At 44.2% G+C, this 11,518-nt stretch overlaps 3 protein-coding genes across 16 annotated transcripts in view; 2 read left to right on the forward strand and 1 right to left on the reverse strand.

Moving 5' to 3' along the window:
• UFSP2 (UFM1 specific peptidase 2) overlaps nucleotides 1-6,289 on the forward strand; it is a 29,971-nt gene extending 23,682 nt beyond the window's left edge. For 6 of the 11 annotated variants that reach the window (XR_013532760.1, XR_013532762.1, XM_078366147.1 and 3 more), the window contains one exon: nucleotides 629-1,825. Coding sequence is in view for 4 of the 11 variants with exons in the window: in XM_078366147.1 (XP_078222273.1) it covers nucleotides 629-715 (87 nt within the window). In the remaining 7 variants the exon portion in view is untranslated. Of the gene's footprint in view, nucleotides 1-628; nucleotides 1,826-1,990; nucleotides 2,148-4,454 lie in introns of those variants that run through there. The other 5 variants (XR_013532759.1, XR_013532761.1, XR_013532757.1 and 2 more) reach the window with 1 other exon arrangement.
• On the reverse strand, nucleotides 862-4,727 carry ANKRD37 (ankyrin repeat domain 37). 2 transcript variants are annotated; one of them, XM_008992384.5, is made up of 5 exons: nucleotides 4,618-4,727; nucleotides 4,257-4,409; nucleotides 2,050-2,141; nucleotides 1,587-1,790; nucleotides 862-1,082 (listed from the first exon to the last, which is right to left on the reverse strand). In XM_008992384.5, coding segments are annotated over exons 1-5 (477 nt in total). In that variant the 5' UTR covers nucleotides 4,645-4,727; the 3' UTR covers nucleotides 862-1,081. The 2 variants fall into 2 exon arrangements, with proteins under 2 accessions (XP_008990632.5, XP_002745219.6); XM_002745173.7 differs by lacking the exon at nucleotides 862-1,082 and having other exon boundaries at nucleotides 1,583-1,790.
• The window catches only part of LRP2BP (LRP2 binding protein), a 39,513-nt gene continuing 32,498 nt past the window's right edge, over nucleotides 4,504-11,518 (forward strand). Inside the window, exon 1 of one of the 3 annotated variants that reach the window (XM_078366149.1) lies at nucleotides 4,504-4,715. The gene's annotated coding sequence lies outside the window, so the exon portion shown is untranslated. Of the gene's footprint in view, nucleotides 4,716-7,754; nucleotides 7,914-11,518 lie in introns of those variants that run through there. The other 2 variants (XM_078366156.1, XM_035292520.3) reach the window with 2 other exon arrangements.

Genomic DNA, 11,518 nt, shown 5'->3' on the forward strand with positions numbered 1-11,518 from the left:
GTTTTCTTCTTTAATAACTCAGTGGCCCTAGAAGAAATCTGAGAACTTTTCATACTCTAAATGACATTTTGTTTGAAAGTAATTTTTCTGCTGGCGAAAAGGATGAATACTGACGTGAAGCATAGAAAGTACAATTGAGTAGTACTTGGGATTTGAAAATGAAAGGGCACAGAGTGCCAGGCATGGGCAAGCTGAGGTTCTCACTACCATGTTTCAGTCCTAAGATGCCACTGAATGCTGTTGCACTCCTTAATGGACTGTGAAGAGAATCAGACTGGCAGTTCACCTGTCACATGCTGTCAGTTGCAAGTGGTAAAACTATACCTCTCACATCAGTAAAGTGTGGTATCTGGAGTAACAGTTACTATAAGTAAGTTTTTCTTTTTAAATGACTTTTATGATGAATTATTTAGAATTAAAATAATATAGATTTAAAAGTTCAAAAATCTACCGCAAAGGGACCCAGATAAGTTACTTTTCTATGCCTAGTAGGAATTCAAATCCTTCAATGGTAAAGGCATTCAGAGGCTTCCTCCAAGGTCCTGCTGACAGAGTGTGATGTCATAATTTCCATGACCTCATCTTGCAACTTTATAAAAGGCTTTCCTTTCCCTTCTCCCCTATCCAGGGCTGGTGTGGATGGAAGGGCCCAGACTTTTGGAACAAGGATGCATACTATAACTTATGTCTTCCTCAGCGACCAAAGATGATTTAAAACATATTAGATCGAAGACTGCAGTAGAGTGGTATTAGAAATTTGTGAATAAGAATCAGTTTAATTTCACATTAAATCCTGGTTCTAGTTTGACGGTTTAAACTATGACCTTTTTCGAAGGTTGTAAATACTACACGGAGAATGTATTTTTCAGACATCCCTTTAATAACTTAAAAGACAAGGCATACAATCCAGCATATTATAGGCATGTAAATACATGTGTTCTTAAACGGATCTTCACTTGGAAGAAAGGATTTCCTCCTTCTCAGAAGGAGTTTAGACACACATGGTAAGCCAAAAGCTGCAGCTTATAGGTCTGCATGAAATGAAGGCGTTTCTTCAGACTTCTTCATAACCCACGTGACATCTGTTTTTAAAAAACATACTAACATTAAAAACTTTTTTAAAAAAGAGATTTATCATAGGCTGGGCGCGGTGGCTTACGCCTGTAATCCCAGCACTTTGGGAGGCCAAGGCGGGTGGATCACGAGGTCAAGAGATCGAGACCATCCTGGTCAACATGGTGAAACCCCGTCTCTACTAAATATACAAAAAATTAGCTGGGCATGGTGGGGCGTGCCTGTAATCCCAGCTACTCAGGAGGCTGAGGCAGGAGAATTGCCTGAACCCAGGAGGCGGAGATTGCAGTGAGCCGAGGTCGCGCCATTGCACTCTAGCCTCGGTAACAAGAGCGAAACTCCGTCTCAAAAAAAAAAGAGAATTTTATCCCCAAACTTTACCATGCGGGCGCATTTTTGGTCTCTAGACTCTAGTAAGTATAACCAGGATTACAATGTTAATAGAATAATAAATGCTGTGCACGCAAGCGATCACAGAGGGAGGAGAAAAGCGGCAGCTCGGAGTTACTTACCAACACTTCCTTTTCCCACTGATATTTTCTGCACTTCCAAAACTTCGTTTCTGTCTGAAAACAGGAACACAGTCATCTCTATCACAGTGTTGACTTGCTTTTCTTGTCTGCGCACGTTTAATTGTTGTAAGAAACTTGGCACATTCTGGAAATCCACACGACCAAGCGAGGTCTTCAGCTGTTTGCCCATTCTTATTACATAAACTGAAAATATGATAAAAATTGATTTAAATGAAAAATTGAACTTCTGAAGTGTTTTTTTAATATCTTACAAAGGAATTTTGGGTTCATACAAATGAGTAGTATTAGACAGCACCAACAGCCTAAGTTAACATTTAAATGACAACACTAAATTGCCAATTAGGCAAGCATTATTTTTGAAAGCACATGTAACTATGTTTCAGGAGTCTGATTATTTAATCCAAGAAAACATAGAATGTGAAGCCACTGACGTCATACTCACTCAATCCGGGCATCACTGGCTACCAGCAGGCTGAGGCACTCCAGGCTTCCAACCTTTGCTGCCTTGTGTAGTGGAGCTTCTCCTAAAACATCCTTAAGGTAAGACAGTGCATTTTAGAGTCTCCCAAAAATATTTTCTTAAGGAAGTTGGTGAATAGCATCTAATATTAGTTATTTAAGAAAGCTACTTAGAATTGCATTGTATGGACTGAAATTTTAATTCAAGCTCTTTTTTTTTTTTTTGTAAGCTGTAAAAGCTTTTTACTTTTTGATAAGTTTAGTTTACTTTTTCATACAGTTTTCATTAATAAAAATATGTGTGGCCTGGTGCCGTGGCTCATGCCTGTAATCCCAGCACTTCAGGAAGCGGGTAGATCACCTAAGGTTAAGAGTTTGAGACCACCCTGGCCAACATGGTGAAAGCACATACCTACTAAAAATACAAAAATTAGCTGGGTGTAGTGGTGTGCACCTGTGATTCCAGCTGCTAGGGAGGCTAAGGCAGGAGAATCACTCAAACCCGGGAGGCAGAGGTTGCAGTGAGCCGAGATCACACCATTGCACTCCAGCCTGGGCGACAAGAGCCAAACTCCATCTCAATAAACAAACAAATAAATAAAAACCTGTAGCCATATCCACATACATTAAAATGTAAGCAAATGAAAACAGCTGTCCCAGAAAAGTTTACAATTTAAAATTCCCATGCTTAAATATTTAATGGAAGATGCAAACTGCAGTAAGAAGGTTCTTTAGGAAATTAGAATGGTTGTGGACATATCTCACAAGTATTTAAATTGCTGCAGGGAGACTTGGGAATATAGCAATTACTTCTTTTGAAATAAACTGTAGATCTATGCTGTTCAATAAGACAGTCAACAGCCACTTAAAGCTATAGTATTTGAAATGTGGCTAGTCTGATTTGTGATAGGCTATCACAGCAAAATGTGAAGACACAGAATAAAAGAAAACCTAAAAGAATCTAATCAGAAATCGCTTTATGTTGATTACATATTGAACTGATAATATTTTGATTTTTCTGTTTTTATTGAGACAGTCTCACTCTGTCACCCAAACTGCATCCAGTGGTGTGATCTCTGCTCACTGCAAACTCTGCCTACCAGGTGCAAGCACTTCTCCTGCCTCACCCTCCCCAGTAGCTGGGATTACAGGTACCTGCCACCATGCCTGGCTAATTTTTTTCTATTTTTAGTAGAGACAGGTTTCTCCATCTTGGCCAGGCTGGTCTTGAACTCCTGACTTCAGGTGATCCTCCTGCCTTCTCCTCCCAAAATGCTGGGATTACAGGCATGAGCCAATGCACACAGCTGTGAATTGGTAATATTTTGGACCAATCGGATTACATTACTAAAATTTCATGTTTCATTTCACATTTTTAATGTGGCTACTTAAAAATTTGAAATTTCTCATGTCCTCACATCAAAGCTGGGAAAAAAAAAAAAAATTTTAAATTATATCTGTCGGCCAGGAACGGTGGCTCACGCCTGTAATCCCAGCCCTTTGGGAGGCCAAGGCGGGCGGATCAGGCGGTCAGGAGATCAGACCATACTGGCCAACATGGTGAAACCCTGTCTCCACTAAAATACAAAAAAAAAAAAAATCAGCCGGGCGTGGGACATGGTGGCGCATACCTGTAGTCCCAGCTATTTGCGAGGCTGAGGCTGCAGCGAACTGAGATCGCGAGATCAGACCATACTGGCCAACATGGTGAAACCCTGTCTCCACTAAAATACAAAAAAAAAAAAAAATCAGCCGGGCGTGGGACATGGTGGCGCATACCTGTAGTCCCAGCTATTTGCGAGGCTGAGGCTGCAGCGAACTGAGATCGCGCCACTGCACTCCAGCCTGGCGACAGAGCAAGCCTAGGTCTCAAAAAAAAAAAAAAAAAAATTAGAGGCCGGGTGTGGTGGTTTACGCCTGTAATCCCAGCACTTTGGAAGGCCGAGATGGGTGGATCACCTGAGGTTGGGAATTCAAGATCAGCCTGTCCATCATGGAGAAACCCCATCTCTTTAAAAAAAAAAAAAAAATTACATTTATGTCTTGCATTCTATTTCTATTGGACATCACTGCTATAGACACGTTTATAACAGCTGAAACAAACAGGTGTTCTTGGTGTCTGAGAAATGTTTGTGTGGATCTGGGAGGGAGGGGAGAGCTGTACACAGCAACAATCAGTTACCTAGTTACCTGCTGGTTGAGGTCAGCGCCCGTTTGCAGCTGCCAGAGAAGAAAGCAAGCAAGGCCGCCTCCTGCGGCTAAGTGGACAGGCGACTGCTTGCAGGGATCCGGGGGTGCGTTGACCGAGGCCCCTTTCTCTAGCAAATACTTAAGACCATCCACCTGCGGGAAGAGAACAGATCCAGCACCCCTCTCACTTTTGTCCAGTCCCGCGCCCCTCCGGCTGGAAAATACCCCCGACTTCAAAACCAGCTCTGTCGAGGCGTGACCAGACAGCGACCAGTGGCCAGTCCCCGCGTTCCCGAGAAGAGGCGTCTTGAAGCTTGAGCCTGCAGGACAAAAGCTCGAGCTCTGTGAGCCCAAGTCTTACCTCTGGGTTGCAATCGTGGAACTGCATTTCCCGCCTACGGGAGATGACAAAAATCCTTAGGAGCGCAGAGCGGCGGGACACTCGCCGCACCCCGGCAGGTAAGAGTACGCGGTCCCGCCCTAGCACGGAAGAATTTAAATACCACTGGGACTTGCGACCCAGCCCTTGAACAGCTAATCCACAACAACCTGGACCTGGTCCAGCCCTGGAACGGCAGCACGTACACAAACACTGGCACGTGGAGCCCGGCGCCGGGGGCGGGGAAAAGGGGCGGGCACGCGAGGCCATCCACCGATTGGCCAGCTGTGGAGGCGCCGGGCCCGCGGCCGCCCCACGTAGCTTCAGCGCGCGTGCGCAGGGCAAGTCAGTGGGCGGAGGGGCACTGGAGTCGGGGTGGGTGGGGTTCCGCGGCCGCCATGAGGCGTGCTGAGTTTGACACGTCTCCCGGTAACGGGCCCGCCCTTTAATCCTTCTGGAGAAGCGGGAGTTTCGGCCGCAGGTTTTGGCTCTGCCTGCGCGCACGTAACCAGGAAACGGGAGCCACAGGCAGCTCCCGGCGCCGGGGAACGCAAGTTCCTTTACCTCGCGCGCCGTCACCCTCCTCCCAACCCGGGAAGTGGAGGCAGGGGCGACGGGCCCGAGCGACAGCGGCCGAGCCCGGCCCGCCCAGGGACCCGTGTGGAGGGGCCCTCAGGGAGAGGCCGCTGACGCTGGGGCCGTCACGCCGGTGCATGCCGGGCGCTCCTCCGCGAGAGCGGACCCGGCCGCGTGCCATTGAGACCCGCGGGGCTGGCGCCGTCGGGCGTGCGTGCGTGCGTGACCTGACTTCCGACGGCAGCCGCGGACGCCAGAGCTGCTCCCTGGGCTCGCCCTAAGCCTCTCCAGGAGGATCTGCCTGGAGACCACAACTCCGCCGAGTGTTTCTTTTCCCTGCATTTTTAGTGATTCCCTCCTGTTGGTGCGTTTGTAACATCATGATGATGAATGATGTTAGAAGACAAGCTCAAGCTTGTCCTCCAAAGATAACGGTCTTTCTGATTTTGGGTTTGTAGTAAGAGCCATACAATTTGCAATTGCAAGTTTGTTATTACACTTAGTTACCCAAGGGTAGTTTTAAGCGTTTTTATTCATACGAATAGTTTAACATAAGTGTGTGTTCAAATATACAGAATCTTTCTTATATTCCGTATTTTTAACATTTATTCACAATACCTTTTAATAGTGTTTAAAGAATGGCACTGCAGAGATACTGTTGTCAGACTTGTGAGGTGAGCACATGTCCGTATTGCCAGTTTCCCTTTCGTTTATCAAATCAGTAAGCACACTGCCTTTTGTTTAATTGTACTTTAGGTTCTGGGGTACATGTGCAGATCATGCAGGATTGTTGCATAGGTACACACATGGCAAGGTGGTTTGCTGCCTCCATCCCCCCATCACCTGTATCTGGTGTTTTCTCCCCTCATTATCCCTCCCCACCCTCCTACCCCATGTATTTGAGCTCCAGGTTTGCACAGAAGTTCCTTTTCAGGAATTCCTAACTAAGAAAGAGTATCAGACACGTTCTTAGAGTTCTGAACATAAATATTGCACTGAGCATATGTACTGGGGTGTTTCTGTGGTGAAAGTGCCTCCATATTTCATTTCTTTGAAACAAGATTCTGTTCAGTATGCATTAAGTCTGGTCGTTTTTTTAACTTCCTGTTACATATGCGAATTCCATAAGGAAAAGAAGCTTCGGGAGCCATGACAGCGTTTCTCCCTTTAACCACAGCCAACTTCTCCATTGCTCACATTGTTTTCAGGAAAAAAGTTACATCTCAGCTGGATATCTGACTCATGGTTAGTAATGGGCCTAGAAACTATAAACGGAACAAAGCTCTTAGTGCACAAAAACATGATTAAGTACATTTGGGGACAGTATCCTACTGGCAAGTAACTGGAGTTTCACCAGGCGTGTAGCACGTGGGATAAGTTTTCTAAAAAGGAAGATGATCTAAGATGCATATTCAATAGGCGTTCTCATAAGCAGTGCTGATTTTACATGTTTTAATTGCTGGTAGATGTGTTTCCAGAATGAGGATGCCATTTAGAGTGTTTAAATAAAAATGTCGGATGATGTGTAAATGACCAAATAAATGAGAGAGGTGTGGGCTGAGTCTTGAGGGGTAAGAGTCTGCTAAATAGTCCCGGCAGGGAGGAGTATTTCTAAGAAGTGAGAAATATCTTCCAGTATTGACAGCGCTATGTGTGGTTCAGGCTAGGGCAGTGGATTCACACACCACAGTGCTGGGAAATAGGGAGAGGCTGACACGTGAGAAAGTGTTAACCACTAACGTCTCTTCCAGTTTATTATATTACAAATGGACATTCATGGAGCACTTGTGCCTCAAGATTAATGCTGATAAGTATTACCTACATTTTACAGAAAAGGAAATTGAGGCTTAGGGAGCTCTATTAACTTGTCATGTAATTATTAGAAGGTAAATTAGAATTTGAACTCAGTTTGACTCCAGAGCCCACATTCTTATACCTATATGTTTTAAAGAATTTTGGTCACCTCTGGTAAATTCAGGCTACTAAGATTGGTTTCTATAATGCAAACTAAAGCCTTTTTTTTTTTTTTTTTTTTTTTTCTGAAACGGAGTCTCGCTCTGTCACCCAAATTGGAGTGCAGGGGCGTGATGTCAGCTCACTGCAACATCCGTCTCCCGGGTTCTAGCGATTCTTGTGCCTCAGCCACCCAAGTAGCTGGGATTACAGTTGTGTGCCACTACACCTAGCTAATTTTTGCATTTTTAGTAGAGTCAGGGTTTCACCATGTTGCCCAGGCTGGTCTTAAACGCCTGACCTCCAGTGATCCACCTGCCTCCGTCTTCCAAAGTGCGGGGATTACAAGCATGAGCCACCACACCTGGCCGAAAAAGAAAGTCGTCAAAGGACATTATTAAAATCCATAGAAAAACAATTTTGTCATTTAGTAATGACTGTTAAGGTAGCCTTGTTCCTGGAATTGAATCTCCCACAATACCAAACCTAGTACTTCCTGTTCAAGTAATTACTCTGGAATAAGTAAATTGTGCCTGGTGAAAATTATTAGACGTAGTTGGTGGAACCAATAAGCTAATTTTTTTTTTTTTTTTTTTTTTTTTTGGAGACAGAGTCTGGCTCTTTTGCCCAGGCTGGAGTGCAGTGGCACGATCTCGGCTCACTGCAACCTCCACCTCCCGGGTTCAAGCGATTCTCCTGCTTCAGCCTCCCAAACAGCTGGGATTACAGGCACCTGCCACCACGCCCAGGTAATTTTTCTATTTTTAGTAAAGACAGCATTTCATGTGTTGGCCAGGCTGGTCCTGAACTCCTGCCCTCACGATCCACCTGCTTTGTCCTCCCAAAGTGCTGGGATTACAAGCATGAGCCACCATGCCTGGCCACCAATAAGCTAATTTTATCTATTTCCTGCTTGCTGTGTTTTCCTGTTTCTTGTTGACTAAGAAAACACTGGAAAGCATTACCTGAATGCACAGCACTGAAGGCAGGAGTAATAGAGAATGCCCACTAACTCCCATTGCCTCTCTTATAAACAGTAATTGGATTGTGTATGGTTAGTAACGCCATAGAAAAGTTTAGCTCTAAAGCAAGTGAAAGAGCATAAAGTGAAACTAAAGATCTCAGCAGCTGCAGTGGCTCACGCCTGTAATTCCAACGCTTTGGGAGGCAGAGGCGGGCAGATCGCTTGTGGCCAGGACTTTGAGATCGGCCTGGCCAACAAGGCGAAACTGTCTCTACTACAAGTACAAAAATTAGCCAGGCGTGTGGTGCGTGCCTGTAATGCCGGCTACTTAGGGGGCTGAGGTGGGAGAATCACTTGAACCCAAGAGACAGAGGTTGCAGTGAGCCAAGATCAATGCCACCGCACTCCAGCCTGGGTGACAAAGTGAGGCCTCATCTCAAAAAATACTGAAAACTGAGTATCTCAATAGCTGGCCTGATTTCACATGTATTTCTTAAATCTCTTGTGAATATCATAACACCAAAGCATTGAAGTAACATGGATCAAGCATTTCTGAATATGATGTCTTGTTTATTACCATCCAGGTACCCATGATATATCAGTATTGACCAGAATCCAGTGAGCCTTAGAAGTAACAATATTTTTTTTTTTTTTGAGACGGAGTTTCGCTCTCATTACCCAGGCTGGAGTGCAATGGCGCGATCTCGGCTCACCGCAACCTCCGCCTCCTGGGTTCAGGCAATTCTCCTGCCTCAGCCTCCCGAGTAGCTGGGACTACAGGCACGCGCCACCGTGCCCAGATGATTTTTTGTATCTTTAGTAAAGACGGGGTTTCACCATGTTGACCAGGATGGTCTCGATCTCTTGACCTCGTGATCCACCCGCCTTGGCCTCCCAAAGTGCTGGGATTACAGGCATGAGCCACCGCGCCCAGCCTAGAAGTAACAATATTTTTATTAATAATTATATTATGGCAGTAATAGTTCTGTCCTTCATATACTGAAGGTGAAAATATTCCAAATATGAAAACTTTTCAAAGACTGAAGGTTTTAGCCAGATCTGGAATTTCAACAGATTTTTAAAGTTTTTTTTTTTTAAATCCACAGATTTAAAATGACTCGAATTAATCAGATATAATTCTGGCCTTCTTTGGCCACTGTCAAGAAATCTCTTACCCTAATGGTTGTAAAAACGGAAGGATTTCTCAAAAAGAAATCCTTTAACTTAAATTAAAGGACTAATTCCTCTTTAACGTAAATTCCTCCAGCCCTGATAACTCAAATATTTTGGGGAAGGTGATAAATTGTATGGTTATTCTAAACAACTGCTGCAACAGGATATTGTGGCAAAAAGTAAAGAGAAAGTATAGTTATCCTCTTTTGATGATGTTTAATTTCCTGAGCGCACATAATCAGAAGGGTTCCAGGGGTCTCAATGGTCACCATCTTTAAATGTCCACCTCTTCACTATGTACTAAGAACCTGGGGAAATTGAAAAGTATTTCATATTTTTGTTATTTCTCCTCCTGCTCCTATATTCCTCTCAATGACATCTGGAAATTACAGATGATAAATTTATAGAATTACATGAAGTAGAGAAAAAAGTAGAAAGTTAGTCCTTGATATTAAACTGATAGATGGGGGGAGCCAGGTTTCTTACTGTTGAAGAGGGAAGTAGAAAGACTAAAATGAGCCACGTGGTAATGGATTTGTCCACAATATCAGTAAGAATTCATAGTTAGCTCAATATACATTAAGATGTATAAAAGCAGAAGTAATTATAGGTGTGTGTGTATACGGGGGTTGGCAAATGTAGAGGGCCTAAAGCAGTGACACCCCGTAGCAATGAACCCACCTAGCACCAGATCTGGGTTTCTAATGCCATTCCCTAGTAAAAGAAACCGGGGCTCCTTGCAGAACTTGCTGATTCTAGGGCCGGGGCAGGGAAAATACAAGATGAGCCAGAGCGCGTTGTGTTCCAGAACGAGTCAGGAAATGCACACAAGGCAAAAGGATGGGACATGTCGGAGCCAACCTGAAAGAGCTCCCAGTGGCCGAAACTGGAACAAACTCGTATACCGTTGGATTATAACTCAGTAAAATAGGTGTCCATGAGCCTGTACCGGTACAACAACTGAATGAATAAATAAATAAATGGGGACAGAAGACAGTGCTTCTTTACCAAAGAATTTCAGATACTTCATGTAGATATTCCCTGGTGAAGATGGATTCCTCCTCCAGCGCCTTCTTGAATGTGGGCTACACATAATGACTTGCTTCCAAAAAGCAGAGCATGGGGAGGGGAAAAAATAAGCGACTTTAAGTGGAGAAGCCTGTCAGATGCTGCCGTGGCCAGGTGACAGTTAACATCCTGGTGAAAAGTCCTGTTGATAGGATGTGGTATTCTTTGGTATTCTTCCCCCAAAACTCAGAACCCGGTCTAATCATGAGTAAAACAGATGAATGTTGATTGGGGGAACGTTCTATAGGACATACGGCTAGTATTCCTCAAAACTGTCAAGGTTATGAAAAACCAAGTTTGAGAAACTGTCACAGACCAGAAGATGCTGAGGAGACAGGACGACTCCTTCGTGCGGTAACTTGTATGGGATCTTGGCACAGAAAAAGGACAACAGTGAAAAAAATCGTAAAACCCTAATAAAGTATAGAGTTTTAGATCATTCTCATGAACCAATGTTGGTTTCTTAGTTGTGACAAACATACTATATAATGTAATGTTAACAGTGGGGGAAACCGAGGCAACACTCTGTAGTATCTTTGCAACTTTTCCATACATCTGAAATTACTGTAAAACATAAAGAGTATTTCCAAAAAGAGGAATTGAGGCCACTTAAAAAGTTCTCCCAGCCACAGAGCTCTCATGGCTGTCTGATCTGCTTACCCAGCACACCTCGTTTCCTCTAAGACATGCTGACTGCCTATTACACTGGCCATTGGAAGGCCCTGGGCATTCTCTAGGAGGGCAGTCGCTTGGGCTCACATCAGTTAGACTGTGTGCCTACCAAGAGTCAGTTTCTCCACACCCACAAGGATTATTCTAAAATGTAATTCAATTAATTTTTATTTTTGAGACCAAGTCTCTCTCTGTTATCCAGCTCACTGTAAGTTCTGCCTCCTAGGTTCAAGCAATTCTCCTGCCTCAGCCTCCCAAGTAGCTGGGTCTACAGGTATGTGCCACCGTGCCTGGCTAATTTTTTGTATTTTTAGTAGAGACAGGATTTCAGCATGTTGATCAGACTGGTCTTCAACTCCTGACCTCAAATGATCCACCCTCCATGGCCTCTCAAAGTGCTGGGATTACAGGCGTGAGTCACCGCACCCAGCCTCAATTAAATATATAACTGATGAGATATGAGTGAGACGTAAGAGA

Source organism: Callithrix jacchus, chromosome 3 (assembly GCF_049354715.1).
Source record: "Callithrix jacchus isolate 240 chromosome 3, calJac240_pri, whole genome shotgun sequence".
In the NCBI taxonomy this organism is placed as follows: Eukaryota; Metazoa; Chordata; class Mammalia; order Primates; family Cebidae; genus Callithrix; species Callithrix jacchus.

Bases quoted from the DNA above. Each gene is read 5' to 3' on its own strand.
- ANKRD37 (XM_002745173.7), bottom strand. From the start codon at position 4,644: ATGCAGTTCCACGATTGCAACCCAGAG. The intron at 4,410-4,617 runs GTAAGACTTGGG...CTCTTCCCGCAG, and splicing joins TCCACGATTGCAACCCAGAG to GTGGATGGTCTTAAGTATTT. The intron at 2,142-4,256 runs GTAACTAGGTAA...TCTTACCTTAAG, and splicing joins GCGCTGACCTCAACCAGCAG to GATGTTTTAGGAGAAGCTCC.